Source organism: Caenorhabditis elegans, chromosome V, assembly GCF_000002985.6.
Source record: "Caenorhabditis elegans chromosome V".
Classification (NCBI taxonomy): domain Eukaryota; kingdom Metazoa; phylum Nematoda; class Chromadorea; order Rhabditida; family Rhabditidae; genus Caenorhabditis; species Caenorhabditis elegans.
In genome coordinates, this window is record NC_003283.11 from 5,053,537 (window position 1) to 5,076,260 (window position 22,724).

The window sequence follows — 22,724 nt, forward strand, 5'->3', positions numbered from 1 at the left end:
ATTATTCATTTGTCGCTTAGAAACCAGCGGATCGTCGCCTAGAGACTGGCAGCCCATCGGCATTTTTCTTCCAGAATGCCTTCACTTTAAAAAAATTTCCAATGAGAAATTTGGTTTTCTCATTGGTGTTTCTAATATTTAATCTAGTGAATAATATCAATAAAGTCAACTCGCAATGTACTTCGGACACAATTCGTGAGAAATTCTATAATAAACGTCACACTGTCGCATTACGGTTTGATCTACAAAAAAATGCAGGAATTTTTTGCACAAAAATATGTGACGTCAGCACGTTATTAGCCATACGAAATCAGCTCCCGCGTTTTTTGTAGATCTATGTAGATCATACCGAGATGGAGCACTCTGACACCACTTGAAACTTTACTCACTGATTCTATTTCAGCAAGCTCATTGGCAACGTTGACTCAGTATCAAGTAGGATCTGAAGGAGATCGTAAGAACAAATATTTGATTGAACAGAAAATCAAGTTATCTTGATAAGTTTCAGCGTATTACAGTCATTTTTTGGTCAATGGTGGTGCATCTTTCTCGTATGGAAATGCTTCAGCTACTGCTTTATATGAATTGGTTAGGAATATTAAATAATTTTAATTGTTAAATTAAAAAAAAAAGTTCTAGAGTGCTTATGCGATATCAGCTGCTACAACCAATTGCACATCTACATGTCTTACATCTGTTTCAGCTTATTACAAGACGGATTCTGACAAATGTATGTCCAATTTTTGAGAAAGAAAATACGGTACCCGGTCTCGAGGCGACAAGTTTGTGTTACATGAGAAAAATTTATCGAAAACAAATAAAAAATCAATGAAAATTCTGCAGCTTCGAGATATCGGTCGAGTGTTCGAAAATACAGTAATATTTAAAGACGCGCATTTTTCTGCACTTTTATATCCCTCAAAAGGGATATCTTACGTGGTGTCAGGCTGTCCCATGAAAGACGTAATCTACAAAAAATGCGGGAATTTTTACCCAAAAAATGTGACGTCACTACGCTCTTAACCATGCAAAATTAGTTGAGAACTCTGCGTCTAAATTCCCGCGATTCTCGTAGATCTACGTAGATCAAACCGAAATGGAACACTCTGACACCACGTGACATCAACTTTGACAGCTTTTATCTTGTGTCTCCTAAGTTTTATCAAAAATAGGCCAACTGACAAAAAACGTGCAAAACATTTTTCTACATTTTCACAGTTGAATATTTTTTGGTAGAACTTAAGGCAGCCGAGATATCAGCCGTAAAAGTAGAGCAGTACAGAAATGCTACAAGATAGGCGCGCCTGGTAGGCCCGCAATCAAGGGGCACCTCATTTTTAATTTCATCCCATTTTTCAGTGACTCTAATCATGCTCCGGCCATCGGATGAAGCTCTCTACCCAAACTACACCAGCATGGGACTTCCATCCTTTTTTTGCGCGACTGTTTCTGGAAACTGTGGAGCTAAAACTCCATTATACCAGTTCTATTCTTCCGCCTATGATGACTACTACGCGGACACTGAGCAAGCGAACAACACCAATGCCACGTATTCTGTTGCTATGATGGGGCTTCCGTTATGCTATTTATGGGTACCTCTTACAACTACAACTACCACCACTACGACGACAACGACTACAACAAGTCCAATGAACACAACGACAACTACAGTACTCATTAACGGAACTACGACTACTACTGTACCAACAAATGAAACTACAACTACAGTACCGCTTAACGGAACTACAACAACTGTACCAACAAATGAAACCACTACAACATCACCATTGAATGGAACTACTACAACTACAGTACCCATTAATGGAGCAACTACAACTATTCCATCAAATGGAAACATCACTTCTACTACTACTACTGTACCATCAACTAATACGACGACCACAGCCGTAAATTCAAATTCAACAACAACTACCGTCTCACCGGACGACGATTATAATGGATCTGGAGAACAACCGGGAAATTCGGATGACAATGGAGACAAGAAAGGTGGGAGACTGTGATTTGTGTGCACTTTGAAAAAATAATGAGAAGAGAATTTTTAATTTAAAATGCAAAGAAAAATGTTGGGAAAAAACGCAGAAAACGTCACAATAGGGGTCGCTTAAAAAAGAGGAAACGAATTTGGGTAGAAATTATATTTTTTTAATTTTTTTAACTCGTTACCTGAACCAAAATAATCCCAAAAAAAACCGATTTTCATTTACTTTTTTACAAAACTTTGAACTACTATAAAAAATTTTTTGCAGATGTTATAAGGTCTCCCAAAAATGCTTCTTTTAAGTTCGATGTGCAAGCGCGCTCTACGACCAAATGGAAGAGAAAAAAAGAAGAAAAAACACAAAAACCATGAAAAAAAAGAATAAAAATTCAAGAAAAAAAAACAAAAATTTGGTTCTACCACCATTTCCTAACAAGACCCAACTTTTAGTGTTTTCATTTGGCAATAGAGCGCGATTTCATCTAAATTTCAAAATGCCCGTTTTCTACATCCCTTAATTTTCAGAAACGTATATTTTTTTAAAGTCAAATCGCATTTATTTCAGGTTGGTGGCACGATTGGAAATGGCCAATAATTGTTGCTGGGTGCTTAGCAGGTGCATCTATCGTTCTATCAATTATTGCATGCCTAACTTGTTGCTTCATCGGAAGTGCTACGGTAGCTGCAAAACCATACAGTCCTCCTCCAATTTACACATCTCCATCTCCACCGGAACTTCCTCCAAATCCCGTTGAAGCTCCATCAATAACTCCATTTACTGTTGGCCTACCGCCAAGTGTTCCATATTGATTTGGTTTTTATTATTTGGAATGTATGTAGTTGAAAGTATTCACTTGTTTATTTGTGTGGCTTCACTTTAAAAGAAAAAAATAATGTTTGAATTCTGATGCAAAAAAAATAAATTTGATTTTACGATTACTCATCACTACACAGTTTTTTTTACGACGACGATGATGATGATTGGAGTGGGATTCGGGGGTGAAAAAAATGGGTTTGTACACGTTTTGAAGAGAAAAGAGACAAAAATAGGAAGAGCTATGGTAACAAAGATACTCACGGAATGTATGGATTGAGGAGGAAAAATTGACACATATAACTAACTCGGAGAAAATAAAGAAATTGTTTGAAAACACATGAAGTGCGTAAAAAAGAAAAGAGGATAAAACTTGAGAAATGTACAATAGCATCGTTAATTACGAAGATGCTGGGATTCTAGATCTTTGTCAATAGATCTCGGTTCCTTCGACACTACTATTCTTCAATATCTCCTTATCCATTATGCGTGGAGAAGACATTGCGCCGAGGGGTAAGACTGGAGCCATTCGAGTCGGCGGGGACATTGAAACACGGTTTGATGGCGATATTAGAGATGCTGGTATTGGGTAGGTGACGACTGGTGGCAAGGGAGCCGGAATATCAGGCGGCTCGTTCAGTGACAACGAGCTCAGACTGTTTCTGAAATGAGAAATGTTATATATTAGCTCGAGAATCTAGAGCTTCCACGAAAGGCAGATGCTGCTCATTATTTTAGAAATCGATTTGATTTTTTTTAAGTTGAGAAAAGCACACGTGTGTTATAGCAGAAATCGCGAGTTTAGGCAGGAGGCGGCGACCTCCGCGGCGGCGGAGGTCGCCTTAAGGTCACAGACATTGAAAAACTAAAAGTGCGCTTTACTGGCAACTTTCTGAGCAATTGGTTGACTTGGTGTTAACACGTCATTTAACTGAGCTATTGATTTTAGTGCTTACTCATTTCATTCTCATTTCCAGTTTTTTAGAGTAAAGTTAGCAAACCGGACGCCTGTTATTTTTTGCAGATACGGTGAATTTTCAAAACTTTTTAAAACGGATTTCTCAAATTTCTCGAGAGGGTCAATACATATGTTGCACGCAATCTTGAAACTAGGGTGCTAAATAGTAAGGTCATCACAAAATATTTCAAAAGTTGTTAGCTGCATTCTGAGATCCTGCTTCCAGTTTTGTGTTCTTTTTATCTATTAAATTTTTAGCTATGTTCAGCTATCATGGAACAATTTTTTTAATTTGACCGTTTTTCATGTATCCGCAAAATTTATTGAAATACAGTTCCAAAAGAGTACCTCTTTTATAAATTTTTGGTATTTTCCAAAACTTCGCAAAATTTCAAACGATTATAACTCAGAAACTTGTAATGCTATCGAAAAATGTTAAACTAACAAAATATTTGTTTTTTTTCTGATTTTTTTACAATTGAATTATTTCACGTAGCAAAGAATAAGCGGCCGACATCTCATGAGCCAATTTTTAATGATTGTTACTAATTGTAAATCAACTGCAGCTTGACAGAATTTTTAATTGCTGAGTTATAATCGTTTGAAAAATTTGCAAAATCATCATCAAACAAACAGAAACGGATCCTTTTTTAAAAATCACGGAAAGTAGGAGTTCTCACTCAAAACATTTGACTTCTATAGAAAAACAATCAAAAATTTTTACCGAATTCAGTTTAGTACACCTCAACTCTATGTTTTCAATTTTTGCAATCATTCCTTCTGCATCTATCAAAAAGATTTCCACAATTTCTAGATTTGGAAACAGGTTTTGAAAAATATATGCCGCTTCTAGTTTGGTAGATCATATTTCGAATTTATAGTTAATTTTAAAAATGATGAAACTAAACTGAAGTTTTTATAAACTCTTTGTTGAACTTAGCAATGACTCACAAAATCCAATTATTCTCATTATACCGCACATCTGCATTTTTTTTTCTGCGTTGCACTTTTCATCTCTTTCTCTCTATTTCTCCTCTTCGACTGTTTTTGCGGTCTGTTTCAGTGACTCACTTAAAAGTTTCACCCCGCCCATTGTAAGTGTCATATTTCTGTTTTCTCCCCCATGCATTCTTCCGCCCATTATTTCCAAAAAACTAACCCTATTCCGTTTAGCTGTTCATCACGAGGTGTGAACACCATTCCACTTGTCACTAAGTTGCTTTCCGATTGAATTTTCATTGGCAATGCTGGGATACGCCTTGGATTTTGGTTTTTCTGTAAGTTGTCATACATGAAACTACATATTGTTAAAAATTGATGACTAACCTTGCACTGAATATACTGAGGATTCTGCACATTTCTTGTTGCACACCGTATATTTTCCGAGTACGGAGAATTACCGACTTCTCCAACTGTTGGCTTGATCACAGTTTTTTGAACAATTGGTATGTAGTCGTCACAACCGCCGCCAACTGGGTAATACTGCGTGGATTGATTAATTGACCGCCCGTGACCAAATCCTTCATAGTTTTGACCCGATATATTACCGTAGTAGTCTCCTCCTTGATTTACTATAGCTCGTCCATTCGTTCCGAACGGTCTTCCTGGACCCATGTCGTAATGGGTTGGCTCTTCGGGGAAGAGGGGAATGGTGTCGGAGAGACCCTGGAATTCAACTTTTAATAAACATCATAAGCTTAAATTCATTCCAATTGTGAATTTTTCACTCTAATTCTTTAAAAAAGTGAGCGAAGTTTAAAATCATGGCATGACCTAGCTTTTGAAAAACTCTGTTAAAATTGCAATTTTCAATAACTTCCAACTTTTAGAAAAACTATTGTTTTTGGAAAATTAACGAGACAAAGTCTCAGTTCAAATTTTTTTCGAGTTCAATTTAGAACAATTTTTAAAAACTTGAAAAAATAAACAGCAGGTTTATTTAATACCGCCATAGATTTTTGGTTCAAAATGCTTCTAAAATATTTAACGTACAAAATGATTTTTATGCCCATGGCCAGCTCCATACGAATGCGACACCAAAGCATCATAGCAAGGTGCTCCGTCAGATGAAGAATTTGCAGTTGTTCGTCGAGAAGACAGAGGCATTGGGTGAAAATTATTGATTGAATCGGGAGAGTTTGGACTTGCAGGAATCGTCTGATCCAGAGCACTTTTCCGGTGAGTTGGAGGGAGTTGTGCAGGACGTAGAGGCGTATCTTTCTCGAGGTCTTTGACATATCGTCTGAAAATTTTTTGGTTGGTTATTATAGTGTACATAAAGGCTAAAAGTTAATTGTGATAAGTCATGCAAAAATGCAAAAATGAGACAAAATAATAAAAATTAGTATGGTCAGTTTTGAAAAACACATAATAAAAACTTAGAAAATTCTGCGCAACTTCCAAAAAGTATATGCAATTAGAAATAAAATTTCAAAATCGAACAATTCATTCTAGAACGCCACTTTTTCTGTTAGTATTTTAAATTAGCATTCAACTTACTCAGTTTGGTTAGTAGTTTTCACGGGACGTTTATCACTAGGTGAGACTTTGTGCTTCCTGCAAAGCGTTAACAGTGAGTGCGCTATGTTCATATACATATACTTACTTTGTCGTATTAGGATCTTCCCATCCATCAGCTGTTGATTGAGCTCTCGATCTTGCTCCAATTTCCAGCAATCCGGCGGCAGAAGCTCCTCTTGTTGTTTGCCCGGTAATCAGCCTGTTGCTAGAAGTAGTTGAACTAGATCTGCTTGATATGCTCCCAGCCACTGCTCTTTCATCATGATCCTCTTTTGAGTCTCGCTTGTTCCATGGTAGTTTAGCCCAGGCTCTTGATAATGTTCCTCCTTTTTTGGATTCTTTCGAATGATTTGGGTCTACCTCATCGGCATTGTCGACTGAAAGTTTATTGGATTAATATTAACATAGGATATTTTTGAGTCGAAAACACTGATTAACAATGAGCACTAGTGCTATTAACATCACATTCACAATCACAACGCCTACTTGTTGAAAAAGTGTTGGAGTCGTCCATTGTTGGCGAGACAACCGGTGACTCGAACATCCTGTGCTGATTCTTTTTATGCCGAATCGCATTTTTCCTTGATATCCGGTGAGCACTGTGACCGACTGTGTTAGATCCGCTAATGAGATTTGAGATGTGGAAAAGATCGGGACTGCTCAGTGATAGTGTCGATTGACGTTCGTTCAGCCGGGGGAGTGTTCCACCAGTTGAGCTCTGATCATAAGCTGAAAGCACAAGCTACTGACCACATCACAAACAATATGAATAGAAGAAGATTTAATTTTTAAGCTTGAAATTGAACTTCTAAGCACTGTCGAAAAAATAAAACTTCACACATTTTTAGCAGATAAGTTTCATATGAGAAGTAAACGGAACGAACAATTGCATGCTATTGGGCTTCCATGTAGGCGCCAAAACGCCTGCCTGAAATTTCTGCCAAAATGTAGAAAAGAGGCATGTGGTCGGCAGTTTTCAGGCAGGCACTAGGTCACGCCTGCCTACCATGGAAACCCTAGCATGCAATCTTGATTTTACGTTTAATATTTATTTCAAATTATTGTTTCTACTATACCAAATGACGCATGCAAAAAAACTTTCAATTTTATTGAATATTAAACCATATAACTTACTTTTAACTCTAAAATTTTTATCATCCTTTTGCACAGACAATATATGTTTCACTTCTGTCGGACCCGTTATGTCGGCTTTTTTTGGTTTATGATGCTTTAACCGTCTTGCTTTGGTTTCCGGCGCGATGGAATGCCGATTTTTTCGATTTATATCACCACTTCCCGCATAAAGATCATGGAATCGTTTCTCGAATTCCCTGAAATCGACAGTTATTATTAAAAAAAAAACTACTTTTTTTTGTAAAACTAACTCTTTGGTCTTATCAGCAAAGCATTCGGAATAAAGTTCTTTGACAGCCATTTTCGAGGGTGCCCGTTGTAAGTGTGTGTCTTTGAACTCTTTGGCGTACTGTTTAAATGAAATCGCAAGTGTTGAAAACTTCGGTCGAAAATTTGGTTCCAGATTCCAGCAGTCTTGCATTAATTTTTTCCACCTATCCGGGCAGCTATCGCCAATTGACAAATTTTGTCCTTTATTTGCTATCTGAAAGAATTTTGAAAATTTAGAATGAGGAATAAAATTGCAAAATTCTAAATTACCTGAAATGCAATCGTAGCTGGAATATGCCCTTGATATGGTTCCTCTCGTGTGAGCAGTTCCCAAAGAACAACACCATACGACCAGACATCTGATGCCTCTGACCATGTTCCTTCTTTAAATGCTTCAGGAGCAAGCCACGCGTAGGTGCCTTCAAAATGTATTGATTTTTTAAAGTCCCAATTAAAAAGGGGTTACCTGCAGTACTAAATCTATTGGCATCGGCGGTCATCTTTCTTGTAACTCCAAAATCGGTGATCTTTAGTTGGAGCTTGTCAAATGGACGTTTTCCGCACTTCAGACAATAGGCATACTGGAACATTTCCTCGTCCATGCACAGACAAACTTCTTCTTTGACAAGAACTGTAATTATTTATTTCAAATTAAATTTCCATCTTAAAATCTTAAAATTTACCATTATCCGCTTTCAAATCTCTATGAACATATCCCTGTTTGGTTAGATATTCCATTCCTTCTGCAACCTGCGTTGCCCAGTCAATAAGCACTCCTAATGGGATAGCTGCATCCGAGTTTAAATTTCGACAAACGTTTCGCAACGAAGACCCCTCGCACAGCTCGAGAAGCAATCCGAAATACGGATCTTCCAGACAGATTCCTAGCAAACGGACAATGTTGTTGTGGGACAGACCGTTCACAAGGTTGGCTTCTCGTTTCAGTTGCTCTACTGAAAAAATTGAATAATTGGATTATCTCGGGTTATAGGATAGTTACATTGCTCATCCGTCGAAACTACATCAGCTCGAAAATTAGATGCATGTCTGTTGAATCGCTTGAGTGCCGCTTTCATCTGATCACCAACTGCTTCTCCCATTCGACCATTCTGAAAGGTTTGAGTTATCATTTGAAAATACAAACACATTGCTTTAATATTTTATTTTTGGATTTGAGGTGATATTTTTGAGTTGTTCAAAAACGTATAACTCAAAAAATATTTATATAAGAATATGATTTTCTCAAAAATTGCTACATTTTTTGAAATTTACTGAAATCGGAAATTTTGGCAGTGGTTGAAACTTACAAAACTGAAAATGTTCAGCAATTTTCAAATAGGATATATTTATTTTGAAGAGCATATTTTGAAGACTAAAAATTAAGCCTTAATTTAATTTCTGATTTCAGTGCTCATGTATTTCTCCCAACACTAACCTGCAACTCCTTCTTAATTTTAATATCCATTTTGAATACGGTCGCAGTGGCACCATGTCCAATTTGACAATCGGACAATGTTCTCACAGCAACTGGAAGCATGATTTCATCCTGTTTGAACTCCACCAAATTATCCTTATACGTCACTTCCCTCGCATAATTTGAAGGGAATAACCCGACTTTTCCGTTCAGTTCACCTCGATACCAACCATCTTCGTTTCTGAAATCTATATAGTTGAATTGAGGTTCGAGTGGATTTTATCGGATGGGTGTGGTGTGTATTTTATTGTGCTAACTGCTCCCTTACTCACTCCGTCGAGACAGGTCAAGTGGCGGTCAGATTTTGATCTTTTTCACTTTTTTTTCTATTTTGGAAGTAAAGTTAGGGAAAACTTGATCGTTTGATTTATTGGGCACAAAGTTTATTTTGCAAGAAAATTATATTTTTGATTTTGCCAATTATGATACTAATTTGCATGTTTCAGAAAATTGAATTGACTTTAAAAGAGCCGAGCAAATATTATTAGCTCAATTTTTTGCAAAACTAACTTGGTCATTATTATCATTCTGCTTGAAAATGTTACGAAATTGAAGAATAGAGTTTCTTGGTTGTTTTGTGAAATGCACCGCATAGAAATTCTTAGAGTTCCAAATTTTCTGTTTATTTCAGTATTTTTATAAAGAATTCAAGACATCAGCGATCGCTGGAAAATTTATTTTTCTTGGGGTTGCCAAAATGGAATTCCTAATTTTATTGTTTTATTAGGGGTACTGTAGGTGTACAGTTTTTCTATTAGGAGTTGGAAACAAACAAGTAGTGATGAGAAATTGAGCCGGCAATTTTTTTCAAAACAACTTTTATTTTAAATGGAAAAAAAGAAGAAAAAAACAGGAATAATATTTAAAAGATGGAAGCAGGGGTGTGCGGCAACTCTCAAAATTTGCCGAGTTCGGCAAACGGGAAATTCGGAAAATTTGCCGCACACCCCTGGATGGAAGTTACCGGTAAAATTTTTTAGATATTTTGTCGGTTTTTTTTCCTGGCAATTTTTACTTTCAAACAATATTCAGAATTTTAAAAATTATTTTAACTAAAACAAAAGCTATTTTCATATGAATCGAATTTTTAAAAACATTGTATCACAGAATTTCAAGATTTTCAGCTTAATTTTTTTCAATGAAAAACCTACGTTTCAACAGTGACCAGTGTGATAATCGCTCCAAGTGGCAAATTCAACTCGTCATCTTTTTGTGCTTCATACTCGTAAGATGCAACAAACGCCTGCAAATAAAAATTCCAAAAATTTTCTGCTTTTGTTCCATTTAATCCTTTAAGCTCCTCACCTTTGACGCACGGATTGGTGGAGATTCACGTGAAACCTGCGAACTTTCAGATCTAATCCGAACTTCTGGAACCGAATCTGTGCTCGTTGATGCTGTCGTCGTGTCCTCATAGCTCACCGATCGATGGTGTTCGGGAGTGGGTGCCAGGTGGCTTGTGCTTCTTGCTGCACAGGATAACATTTTTAATTAGATTGAAAAACTGGTTTTTTTAAGTTGAAAAAATATATGTAATTTGTTTTGAAAATTTTGTTTTCTTGCCTGTAAAAATATTTATTCTGCCCAAAAGGACAGAAAACAGTCCCCTAACACCAAAAATAATTGTAAAAATTTATAGAATGTTTTCAAATTTTTTATGAGTTTTCGTTTACGTAAGGAAAATTTGATAGGGTCGAAAAATCGATAATTTAACTCTCCTTTATCATTTTTTTCCAAAAATGTCGACACTATATTTAAAATTTTCGTTTTTTTACTGAAAAAATCATTCAAATAATTTAGAAAAATCCTATAAATTTTTAAACAGTTTTTTTCAAACTTTTTCAGATAAAAATTTATTTGAAAAAAATTAAATAAAATTGTGTGCACTACAAAAAAAATTTTTTTTTTTTTTTTTATTTCAAAAATTTTTTGAAAAGTTTTTCTATAATATTTGGACATTTTAGCATGTTATAAAAAGTATTTAACATTTTTCTCATTGATACAATAAATGAAAACTCACTTTTGGCTATTGGTGGAATGTTCACGTAAGACGGGACCGAAGCCTGTTCCATTGTGTGTCCCGTGACTCTACTCGTATCTAGAATAATATTGATATGATTGGTTAAATTGTTTCGGAGAATTTTAATCAAAAATCTGACAATCAATAAAAGCCTCGACCCACACACACACACACACACGGGGAAAGCATGAGCACGAGGCGATAAGAGAATGGAAAACGCGGGAACGTTTCGGAGGTCTCTCGTGTTCTCTTCTTCTTCTTTTTCTTCTTTTTCTTCTACACGTCTTCTTCCCCGCTGTTTTTGAAAAATAAGAGGAACTAGACGACGAGAGATGAAGCACGGCTACAAAGGTAGAAGAAAACTAGAAGAAGAAGAAGCCGTGGTGTAGGTCTATCAAAGTTTAGGTGGATATGAGAGTGTTGCACAAGAAGGAGAGAGGGCATAAAAATGAAAGAGAAACGGAGAAGAGTTGACTGGGGCGACAAAGGGTTGTGTGTGTGTGTTTGTATGTGAGTGAGTGTGGGGAAATGCGCGAAAGAATTGGTGAAAAATGAGACGGAGAGTTTGCAACAAGTGAGAGATCACATTGAAAAAGAGACACAGCCTGGTGTGAAAACAGAGAAATTATCCAAGAAGTACCCGAACTCTCGCTGCAAAAGTCGGGGCGCCTTTCCCTTATGTCTCTGTCTCCCACTCTCTCTCTCGCACAAGTGTTCTGTATATGTTGCATTGACTAATATTTAGTAGGGCACATGCCCTCTAGTTCGATTATCTATCTATCTTTCCTCATGTTCACTTGTTGTGTTCCTCTCTCACTTTTCATTTTTCAAACTTCCATAACATTTGACTATATGAACTCTAGGTTCTAAATAACCAGTCTTTTGGTTTTTGTGCTCTACGCGTGAGCACTTCTTTGAAAAGTGCTTTATCTATTTCCTTGACTTGAAATTTTGAGATTTCTGCGCCAACAGGGCCAATTTATGTTAAACGCAAAAAAGTGTGCACCTTTAACCAGTACTGTAGTTTCAAATTTTGTTTTTACAGCATTTTTCCACACTTTTGTTGAAATTGATGTGTTTCTGGTTTTTAATTATCAGTTTCTCAATAAATTAATTGAAATTTAACTATGAAAATTGATGTAAATTCCCCAGCAACGAAAGTAAAAAAATACAGTACTTTTTAAAAGCTCACACTGTTTTTTCGTTCAACAGAAAATAGTCGTGTTGAGACCGTGTACCAAAATTTAAATTTAGCGCCTGTGTAATATTTTTTCAAAGTATTCAACAATTACTCCGTATACAACTGTGTGAAAAATTGTAGAAATTTTCGAGTTTTTTAATGATTTTTTCTAAAAAATTTTTAAAATCCTGTAGGGCAGAAATTTTGAATTTTAATTTCTTTTAATTTTTAATCGAAAATATCAAAAAAAAAAAGTTCGAAAATAATCCAGCCATTCTTAATTTTAAAAATTGATATCCACTCAAAACGAAATATTGGAATTTTCAGAATAAAAAAGGTTTTTTTGAATCGTCGATTTCCTCCAATTCTTAGTAAAAACTTTAAAAAAGTTTTGGCAGTTTATTTTGAGAAAATCAAACAATACTTTCCTTTTGCAACCATTAAATGTTGTCTAAGTGATATTTGTTCTAGGTGAACTTTGACCAGTGTCTCTAACTTACCTATAGAGGTTTTGCAAAACTATAGAATTATTGGGAACAAATTTAATATTTTAGGTTAGTTTTCAAAAGCTTTTAAAATTTTAACTAAACGATTCCCAGTAGCAAAACCTATGATTAACTTCATAAAAGCATCAATAAAACAAAAATAATCAGGAAAAATAGCAAATCTAGGTTCCAAATTTTTTGATTTCTATTCGTTTCAACTGTACATCTTGCTGAATGCAAAGGTAAATTTTGTGCTTGGTCGGAGCAGCGGGCAGATGACATCAGTTGAACAAACATTCCAATAGCTTTTCATTTTCAACAGCAGAAAGACAAAACATTTTCATGACAGCAGTACTTTCTTGCAAACAATTACGGACGGGAGACTATGGAAGTTACGAAAAAACGATATTACACACTTCTAATACAATTTATATTTTATTCGGAAAAAATAAATTTCTAAAAAACTCTTCCTATCTTGTTAGAAAATGAAATCAGAAAAATTGCCGGTTCGCCAAACTTTGACTGAAAATCTCGAAAATTAAACAAAAAATTGAAATTTAAGATGATTATACCTCACGCTCTATCTCCATAAAACTTTTATATCGATTGACAACTTTTAAATATAAATTTTAAATATAAAAAAAACGGATTGGTATTTTGAGTTAAGCTCTATCAGGTAAAACATGAAAATCCCGATACCACCGTATACTTAAAAGTTTGATGAAACAAGTGTTCCTAAACAAATAAATGTCCAATGAAAATAGCGTTTTTTACTTTGCTCATTATTTATTAGGAAGTCTCTGAGAAAATCCGAAAACATTGGAAAAACAAAGTGAAGTGATAATGAGGAACTGTGATTTGTGATCTTGATGCGAGGATGGGATGCTTGCGTTTTGAAATTTTGACATGGAATTGTGATAGGAATTATAATCTTAAAACTATTTGATACTCACTTTCAGAAAAAATAAGTTTTATAATCATACAAGTTGAAAATATTACGAGTAAATTTTTTTTCTCAAATTGGAAACAGTAAAAAGGGAATGACGAATTCTAACGATAGACATCATTTCTAAAAATGGAACTTCCGTTTGTCTCAATAAACCGGCAAATGAAAAATGATCTGATTTCAAAAAAGGGAAGAATAGTCTATTGGCAAATGATAACAACCACAAACACACCCATTTCATTCCTTATCAGCTCCAGTGTGTGCTGGAATTTTTATTTTTTGCAAGCAGAAAAAATAACACGTTCTTTGGAAAATTTCATCATCAGTTGTCAAAATTATCGCGGAATGTGATACAGTGATACAGCAAAAATTTACAAAATTGATTAGTTAAATAAATTTTAGATTTTAAAGTTTATGTACAGACAAGTATTGACTCATGTTATAAGTTTTCTAGCAGTGGCCAGCGGAAGAAGAATTCAAATTTGGGTAGAGTGTACGATAAAGCAAATGGCATACTACTTCTCCTACAACGGTGAAGAAACAGAGATAGGCATTGAATGTCATGAAAATTAACATAAGGAAATAGGCAATTGTCAGCTGGAAAAGTTGAAGAAGAGGATCGATCAGGTCCAATTGAGGGGATCTCCTGAAAAAAAAGATTCTTACAGTTGGATTATGGATCTAGATGGATAAACTCACTTAAGACGGTCTTCTGGAGAAATTGGAGGTTGGTGGAGTTGAGTCTGCGCTTTTCGATAATCCCTGAAGAATCTGAGAGTTTCCATCAAAAACGCGAGAAGTACAGTGATAAAGCATGCAACAGCAATTCCTGAAAAAAACAATTTCGTATTTGGTGAAAAAAATTGCAAAATTGGCAAAAAACTAATCTAGAAACGTCTTGCTAGGGAGCACAAAAAAATTATATCTGAAAGCTGATATTTTGGGCTCCAAGACTGTAATTTTTAGCTGAGTACTTCTGTGTGTCTAGGAATTAATGTTACAAATTACCCTGAGCTCAGAACTAAATTTTGAGATGGAAATTCCGAGATGCACAGTCGTCTCCAGCAAAAAAGTTATAGAATTTTGAAGCCCAAACTTTCAGTTTTGTTTTTATGGCATATTACAGTTTTCGTGTTCCCTAGTAAGGTAATAAGATTATTATAAATGTTTCAGATGTTATCCTAATAAAAATGTAATCTTTTCAATACTCACCAACAGCAGTTTCAGTTTTCCAGAAGTCGAAAAGAATAGTTTCTTCAGTGCCAAAGTGGAAGGACATTGCGTGGTTCATCATCATATGATCTGACGATTTTGTTTGAGCGACCGCAGTGTTACCTGTGTAAAATCGAGTTGAAAATCAAGTTTTACACAGTTATCATAAACCACATTTGGGATAATACGGGGGAGGAAAATTAAAATGATACTTCTGAAAAAAGATACGCCGGATTTGAAATCTGAACGTTATCAATTTTTGTCATCAACTTAGAATTTCAAATTTCAAACAAATATCATCATATTAAAAAAAATTCAATCATATTCTGCGAGAGTACAAATTCTCAACTTTAACTGACTATGAATAAACATTTTTGGAGTATATTTTTTTTTTTTGAATATATTTTTGCTTTAATATATAAAATACAAAACGTTGCCTAATAAATACAAAAATAAACATGTTTTTTGATATTTTTCAAAAATATCTTATAAAAGTTATGCGTTCTCAGACCGAAAATAATATTGGTTTATTGCAAAAACCTGAATAACGCTGTGAGAATGGGCACACAAAACAAGACAAAAACAACATGAATAAAGCACTTTTGTTTTGATTGAAAGTTCTAGCAAACGTACTACAAGTTCGAATATACTTTTTTGGTAAATTGTCCAAATGTCAAAAAATTTGAGATTTCCTGAGAACTTTCTTTTTTTTGCTGTAACTTCGAATCCCTAGAATATTTGATCAAAAACAACTAAAACAATCGAAACGTAATTAAAATTTCAATCTCGTAAAAAATATTTTCGACTTCCAAAATTATCATAGGCTCAAACCTAGTTTTCACCACTTTTTGACCGCAAAGAAAAAGTAGTTTGGGCATTTTATCAAGGTGGCCACCTTCAAGACAAAAAACTTATTTTCCATAAACAAAAAAAAACAAACCAATGGTTCCCTTGTGAACATGATGATGCTGAGAATGATCCATGGTTTCGCTGAAATAAGACAATGAACAAAAACAAATTGAATTGGGAGAAAAAAGACATTTATCGATATAAATTGCGAGAAATCGAAGAGAATGAAGGTAGCATGTTTTACACTATATGCATCTGAAGAACAACTGAATGGAATAAAAAAAGGAGAAGAGAAAAGGCGTAACTAGCAGACCGGTTTCATAGTTCGTTTTTCTTATGATGCCAATCGAGTAATATACATATCTGCGGTAAAATCTCTGCAAAAAAGGAAAAACCAATTGCGGAAAACGGAAGTTGATGTGATTTTTCTCAAAATCATTTTTTGTTTAATTGAGACGGAACACAAAAATCAAATGTTGTGAAGATAATGGCAGGGAGACGGATACAAACGAGAGAAGAGTCACAACGTAATAAAACGACGGACCACAGACATATGAATCATCACTTTTTCAACAATCAGTGAGAAATTCGATCAATCGAAAAACGCAAATTGTGCTCGACGCGCATTTGTTTATTTGTTCTTATTGTCAAGATCAATGCATATTGTCGGAGTTCGGAGTCCATTCACAATTATTGATTTTCCAAAAAAAAAACGATAAAACTGAGAATAGAGAACGTTTTGAAAAAAAAGTTTTAAATATAACACGGCTATGAAACCACAATGACCAAATATCATAGAAAAAATTGAAAACAATTCTGAATTTTATACGATTTTTTGGAAATTGGAAAACCTCTGATTTTCCACTTTTTGGAAGTCCTCAGTAAAAAATATTGTTTACTAAAAATATTAAAACATTGTAGTGACCTGTGCTATAGTTTTTTTTTCAAAAAGTGGCAAACATTCAGTAGTTGCCACTTTTTGACTATCAATATAACTTTTTATCACAAATTTGCCAATTGTCGATATATCTAACAACCCAAAAATTGTTTGAGATCAAAAATTTACTACACTAAAAATTAATTTTCTGCTAGTTTATTTTTAGTTTTCTGGTTCAAAATGTTAAGTACTCAATAATTGCCAAATTGCCAAACTACGAAAAAATTTCCTCTGATTCTGTAAAAAAAAAACTCAATTACATAGTTTTTAAAACGAGCCAAAACCAAATCTGGCGATGAACCGTACAAAATTTTAACTTTTTTTCTGAATTTTAGGACAAAAATTGCATCAATCAACAAAGCTGTTGCGAAATTTTTTACAGTTCAAAAATTAGAAATTAACAACTTATGATGAGTTTTTGTCAACACAACGAAAGTTTGAATTTAATTTTTTCAACTTTCCAAATCAGGGTATTGAAAAAATAATAATTGTAAAAAATGAAACATGTTGAAATTCTGACAAAAATGTTGTATGAATCAATGGAGAAAAAGTGCAGTCTTCACTTTCACAATGATTCTTTTCATCTCGAATGTCCGGAAGAACGAAATTGTTTCATAGAGTGGTAGACGGGAATCTCATATAATCAAATGAAAGTATCGTTCCGGTTTCAACTTGTATCCAGTGGAGTAGTAATTGGTAGTTTGTGATGTTGAAATTAGAACTCGAGGCTGATGAGATTTCACATTCTTCTTCGGTGCTGTGACCTTGTTTCTAATGGATTCAAATCAAAAAGTTTGAATGTTTGGAATAGAATCGTGAACAGAAAAATTGTGAAAATGACAGAAAACAGTTGAAATTTCATCTAAAAATGTTTTAAAATGTTTTTTTCTAAAATTAAAAAAAACATTTGAACAAAATTAAAATTTCTAAAATTTCAGCTTCAGTTCAGCGAAAAGAAGAAAAAGGAAGAACTACATTCAATTGATTTTTTGAAAAATGATTTGCACATATTTTTTGATACTCCGTTGTTTTTTGACACTTTTTTCATATTCGTTTCGTAGCTAATCTTTGTCAAATTTTGCAATTTTTCCAAATAGAAAATTGATTTTGATGTCGTGAATTTGTGAAATTTCGCTCTAAAATGTCAATTTCACTGCAAAGTTTTTTGATTTCTTCCAGTTCCAAAAATTTTTTAATTTTGATAAATACTAATTAAAATAGAAAAATAAAATTTAAAAAAAACCTGTGAGAAAGGGCCGAAAAAAATAAAGACCAACTCGAAAAACCTTTGTTCAGCTTTTGGCCATCTTTGGGCGTTGAATTGTGAATTTTATAGAAATTAAAAACTTTAAAACAGATTAAAAAAAATATATAAGTGTTCATTGATATCGTATCAGACGTAATATTTCCATAGCATTTACACAATTAAATAAATGTGAACAAAACAGTTCTTTAGTTATTACTAAAGCATGACATATCAATAATTTACATTAAATTATGTAGACTTCAATCGCTTATCAATGTTCTCCGGTTTCTCTTGCTCTTCTCACTTTGATTGGACCTTCTTCGTTTATAGACAAAACTAACTGGAAAAAATTGATCAAAAATGTTCCAAACAAAAAAAAATGAAACTTACCGATTCGCCATCAATGGAAAGATCAGCTGAAGAGAACACAGCAAGAACTGACAATAAGAAAATAATGACTTGGAAGACGTTCATTTGGCAATCTGAATTCTGATGTCTAAATGATGAATCCTGAGATTTAAAACCGATAAGTGAAGATATGAGGAGAAGAATATGGTCAAGGACGACCGGAAAAGGATGTGGGTGGAACAGACGGATGAAATAGAATGCGAGTGGTTTGTGGATGAAAAAGAAATAGACGATCATACACATTCGATTACCACTTCACTTGTTGCTTGATTCCGAGAAGGCGGGACGACCTACTTGACACATTTGGCGAACAAAATTGATAGAGTGAAATAGGTGAACAATTGAGTTTACCTTAATTGGCTAATTTGAATTGTTCGTAACTTTCTTTAATTTCATGAAAATGTGAAATTAGCTGTGCAAATTTTTTGCTCATTTGAAATCGTGCATTCCTACTGAAATTGTGTATTGAAATTCAGAAATAGCATAAAATTTGCAACGATTCCCCGAAAAAACATTTTGAAAAAAATTCATTTAAGAGAGATATCAATTTTTAAACTCATGAAAACTAATTAAGTATGACAATAAATAATCGGCATTGAGAGGGGACCTTGACAAGGTCTCTCCACGACACTTCAACTGGTGGCGGCGATATGAAGAAAATTATTTTATTTCCGAACTATTTTCTTACTTTTATTCAATGTTTTTTTAGGCAAATAAGTAGGCTTTGCAAGCAAGAATATGTAAGAAGAATCCGTAATTTATTATTTTATTAGTGTTCGTATTAAGATAGTTTTGTGAGCATTCATTACTTGCCTGTTTCGAAATATGTACGTTGCGCAACCTGAGTGCAGTTAACAAGCCAATTTCCCATACTTCCTAATATTACAAAGAAACTTTGAATTTCGAGAGGTTCTCTAAACTTTTTAGTTTTTTTAAGATCCTATTTACTTTTTGAGCTTTCAAACACTGAACCGTTCTGTGCAAAAATTTATTTATTTACAAGATCCCGGCAATCAATACCATCAATAAAATAATATCTATACAAGAAAATCACAAATAAAAAAAATCAATTCACACGAACGAAGATTCGGTTTGGGGGAGAACGCGGAGGTCAACGGTTTCTTCGAGGGTATCTTCTCTGAGGGCTTTCTGGCGCAATGTCCTCATCCTCATCCTCCTCCTCGACGTCCTCCTCAGTCCAAACCATCTGTCAATCGGACATGGAAATTAAGAAGCCGCGGAACAAAAAAACCATTAGATGAATTTCCAAAGTAAGACCATTAGATGAATTTCAAAGTTAGACCATTAGATGAATTTCAAAGTTAGACCATTAGATGAATTTCCAAAGTTAGACCATTAGATGAATTTCTAAAGTTAGACCATTAGATGAATTTCCAAAGTTAGACCATTAAATGAATTTCTAAAGTTAGACCATTAGATGAATTTCTAAAGTTAGACCATTAGATCAATTTCCAAAGTTAGACCATTAGATGAATTCCCAAAGTAAGACCATTAGATGAATTCCCAAAGTTAGACCATTAGATGAATTTCAAAGTTAGACCATTAGATGAATTTCAAAGTTAGACCATTAGATGAATTTCCAAAGTTAGACCATTAGATGAATTTCTAAAGTTAGACCATTAGATCAATTTCCAAAGTTAGACCATTAGATGAATTTCTAAAGTTAGACCATTAGATGAATTTCCAAAGTTAGACCATTAGATGAATTTCCAAAATTAGACCATTAGATGAATTCCCAAAGTTAGACCATTAGATGAATTTCCAAAGTTAGACCATTAGATAAATTTCCAAAGTTAGACCATTAAATGAATTTCTAAAGTTAGACCATTAGATGAATTTCCAAAGTAAGACCATTAGATGAATTTCCAAAATTAGACCATTAGATGAATTCCCAAAGTTAGACCATTAGTTGAATTTCCAAAGTTAGACCATTAGATGAATTCCCAAAGTTAGACCATTAGTTGAATTTCCAAAGTTAGACCATTAGATGAATTTCCAAAGTTAGACCATTAGATGAATTCCCAAAGTTAGACCATTAGATGAATTTCCAAAGTTAGACCATTAGATGAATTCCCAAAGTTAGACCATTAGATGAATTTCCAAAGTTAGACCATTAGATGAATTCCCAAAGTTAGACCATTAGATGAATTTCCAAAGTTAGACCATTAGATGAATTTCCAAAGTTAGACCATTAGATGAATTTCCAAAGTTAGACCATTAGATGAATTTCCAAAGTTAGACCATTAGATGAATTTCCAAAGTTAGACCATTAGATGAATTCCCAAAGTTAGACCATTAGATGAATTTCCAAAGTTAGACCATTAGATGAATTTCCAAAGTTAGACCATTAGATGAATTTCCAAAGTTAGACCATTAGATGAATTTCCAAAGTTAGACCATTAGATGAATTTCCAAAGTTAGACCATTAGATGAATTCCCAAAGTTAGACCATTAGATGAATTCCCAAAGTTAGACCATTAGATGAATTTCCAAAGTTAGACCATTAGATGAATTTCCAAAGTTAGACCATTAGATGAATTTCCAAAGTTAGACCATTAGATGAATTTCCAAAGTTAGACCATTAGATGAATTTCCAGAGTGAGACCATTAGATGAATTTCCAAAGTTAGACCATTAGATGAATTCCCAAAGTTAGACCATTAGATGAATTCCTAAAGTTAGACCATTAGATGAATTTCCAAAGTTAGACCATTAGATGAATTCCCAAAGTTAGACCATTAGTTGAATTTCCAAAGTTAGACCATTAGATAAATTTCCAAAGTTAGACCATTAGATGAATTCCCAAAGTTAGACCATTAGATGAATTTCCAAAGTTAGACCATTAGATGAATTTCCAAAGTTAGACAATTAGATGAATTTGCAAAGTTAGACAATTAGATGAATTTGCAAAGTTAGACCATTAGATGAATTCCAAAGTTAGACAATTAGATGAATTTGCAAAGTTAGACAATTAGATGAATTTCCAAAGTTAGACCATTAGATAAATTTCCAAAGTTAGACCATTAGATGAATTTCTAAAGTTAGACAATTAGATGAATTTGCAAAGTTAGACAATTAGATGAATTTGCAAAGTTAGACCATTAGATGAATTTCCAATATTAGACCATTAGATGAATTCCCAAAGTTAGACCATTAGATGAATTTCCAAAGTTAGACCATTAGATGAATTTCCAAAGTTAGACCATTAGATAAATTTCCAAAGTTAGACCATTAGATGAATTTCTAAAGTTAGACCATTAGATCAATTTCCAAAGTTAGACCATTAAATGAATTTCTAAAGTTAGACCATTAGATGAATTTCCAAAGTTAGACCATTAGATGAATTTCCAAAATTAGACCATTAGATGAATTCCCAAAGTTAGACCATTAGATGAATTCCTAAAGTTAGACCATTAGATGAATTTCCAAAGTTAGACCATTAGATGAATTCCCAAAGTTAGACCATTAGATGAATTCCCAAAGTTAGACCATTAGTTGAATTTCCAAAGTTAGACCATTAGATAAATTTCCAAAGTTAGACCATTAAATGAATTTCTAAAGTTAGACCATTAGATGAATTTCCAAAGTTAGACCATTAGATGAATTTCCAAAGTTAGACCATTAGATAAATTTCCAAAGTTAGACCATTAGATGAATTTCCAAAGTTAGACCATTAGATGAATTTCCAAAGTTAGACCATTAGATGAATTTGCAAAGTTAGACAATTAGATGAATTTGCAAAGTTAGACCATTAGATGAATTCCAAAGTTAGACAATTAGATGAATTTGCAAAGTTAGACAATTAGATGAATTTCCAAAGTTAGACCATTAGATAAATTTCCAAAGTTAGACCATTAGATGAATTTCTAAAGTTAGACAATTAGATGAATTTGCAAAGTTAGACAATTAGATGAATTTGCAAAGTTAGACCATTAGATGAATTTCCAATATTAGACCATTAGATGAATTCCCAAAGTTAGACCATTAGATGAATTTCCAAAGTTAGACCATTAGATGAATTTCCAAAGTTAGACCATTAGATAAATTTCCAAAGTTAGACCATTAGATGAATTTCTAAAGTTAGACCATTAGATCAATTTCCAAAGTTAGACCATTAAATGAATTTCTAAAGTTAGACCATTAGATGAATTTCCAAAGTTAGACCATTACATGAATTTCCAAAATTAGACCATTAGATGAATTCCCAAAGTTAGACCATTAGATGAATTTCCAAAGTTAGACCATTAGATGA

General features: G+C 33.8%; 4 protein-coding genes and 3 non-coding genes across 11 annotated transcripts; 2 read left to right on the plus strand and 5 right to left on the minus strand.

The window, feature by feature from the left end:
• Positions 1-98: 98 nt before the first annotated feature.
• On the plus strand, positions 99-2,938 carry cwp-4 (Coexpressed With Polycystins). The gene is made up of 6 exons (NM_071955.7): positions 99-195; positions 404-454; positions 509-588; positions 640-730; positions 1,360-2,007; positions 2,565-2,938. Exons 1-6 carry the CDS (start codon positions 102-104, stop codon positions 2,807-2,809), a joined length of 1,209 nt encoding a protein of 402 aa, NP_504356.2. The 5' UTR covers positions 99-101; the 3' UTR covers positions 2,810-2,938.
• Positions 2,842-11,275, minus strand: mlk-1 (Mitogen-activated protein kinase kinase kinase mlk-1; the record flags this gene model as incomplete). 4 transcript variants are annotated; one of them, NM_001313222.3, is made up of 17 exons in its annotated part: positions 2,842-3,475; positions 4,931-5,046; positions 5,098-5,436; positions 5,764-6,013; positions 6,271-6,327; positions 6,377-6,668; positions 6,778-7,020; positions 7,426-7,622; positions 7,677-7,909; positions 7,966-8,114; positions 8,162-8,326; positions 8,379-8,648; positions 8,696-8,804; positions 9,131-9,350; positions 10,321-10,412; positions 10,475-10,638; positions 11,190-11,269. In NM_001313222.3, the coding sequence occupies 17 exons, from the start codon at positions 11,239-11,241 to the stop codon at positions 3,244-3,246; spliced, it is 3,180 nt and encodes a 1,059-aa protein (NP_001300151.1). In that variant the 3' UTR covers positions 2,842-3,243. The 4 variants fall into 4 exon arrangements, with proteins under 4 accessions (NP_001300151.1, NP_741537.1, NP_741536.1 ...); NM_171928.7 differs by lacking the exon at positions 6,271-6,327 and having other exon boundaries at positions 11,190-11,267; NM_171456.8 differs by lacking the exon at positions 6,778-7,020 and having other exon boundaries at positions 2,844-3,475; positions 11,190-11,275.
• Y58A7A.9 lies at positions 8,969-9,113 on the minus strand. The gene has a single exon (NR_068719.1). It is a non-coding gene; the product is annotated as an Unclassified non-coding RNA Y58A7A.9 (non-coding RNA).
• Positions 11,276-13,047: 1,772 nt separating the features above from the next.
• On the plus strand, positions 13,048-13,110 carry Y58A7A.10. Its single transcript, NR_068720.1, has one exon. It is a non-coding gene; the product is annotated as an Unclassified non-coding RNA Y58A7A.10 (non-coding RNA).
• Y58A7A.11 lies at positions 13,048-13,110 on the minus strand. The gene has a single exon (NR_068721.1). It is a non-coding gene; the product is annotated as an Unclassified non-coding RNA Y58A7A.11 (non-coding RNA).
• A 990-nt stretch (positions 13,111-14,100) lies between these two features.
• On the minus strand, positions 14,101-16,004 carry Y58A7A.1 (Copper transport protein; the record flags this gene model as incomplete). 2 transcript variants are annotated; one of them, NM_001269127.5, is made up of 4 exons in its annotated part: positions 14,101-14,446; positions 14,500-14,629; positions 15,013-15,135; positions 15,953-16,004. In NM_001269127.5, 4 exons carry the CDS (start codon positions 15,993-15,995, stop codon positions 14,251-14,253), a joined length of 492 nt encoding a protein of 163 aa, NP_001256056.1. In that variant the 3' UTR covers positions 14,101-14,250. The 2 variants fall into 2 exon arrangements, with proteins under 2 accessions (NP_001256056.1, NP_001256057.1); NM_001269128.3 differs by lacking the exon at positions 15,953-16,004 and having other exon boundaries at positions 14,129-14,446; positions 15,013-15,079.
• Positions 16,005-18,158: 2,154 nt separating this feature from the next.
• On the minus strand, positions 18,159-18,646 carry Y58A7A.2 (Venom peptide). The gene is made up of 2 exons (NM_071958.2): positions 18,435-18,646; positions 18,159-18,384 (listed from the first exon to the last, which is right to left on the minus strand). Exons 1-2 carry the CDS (start codon positions 18,516-18,518, stop codon positions 18,316-18,318), a joined length of 153 nt encoding a protein of 50 aa, NP_504359.2. The 5' UTR covers positions 18,519-18,646; the 3' UTR covers positions 18,159-18,315.
• Between the last annotated feature and the right edge of the window lie 4,078 nt (positions 18,647-22,724).

Bases quoted from the DNA above. Each gene is read 5' to 3' on its own strand.
- cwp-4 (NM_071955.7), top strand. From the start codon at position 102: ATGAGAAATTTGGTTTTCTCATTGGTGTTTCTAATATTTAATCTAGTG. The intron at 589-639 runs GTTAGGAATATT...AAAAAGTTCTAG, and splicing joins CTACTGCTTTATATGAATTG to AGTGCTTATGCGATATCAGC. The intron at 2,008-2,564 runs GTGGGAGACTGT...CATTTATTTCAG, and splicing joins TGACAATGGAGACAAGAAAG to GTTGGTGGCACGATTGGAAA.
- Y58A7A.2 (NM_071958.2), bottom strand. From the start codon at position 18,518: ATGAACGTCTTCCAAGTCATTATTTTCTTATTGTCAGTTCTTGCTGTG. The intron at 18,385-18,434 runs GTAAGTTTCATT...AATTTTTTCCAG, and splicing joins TTTCCATTGATGGCGAATCG to TTAGTTTTGTCTATAAACGA.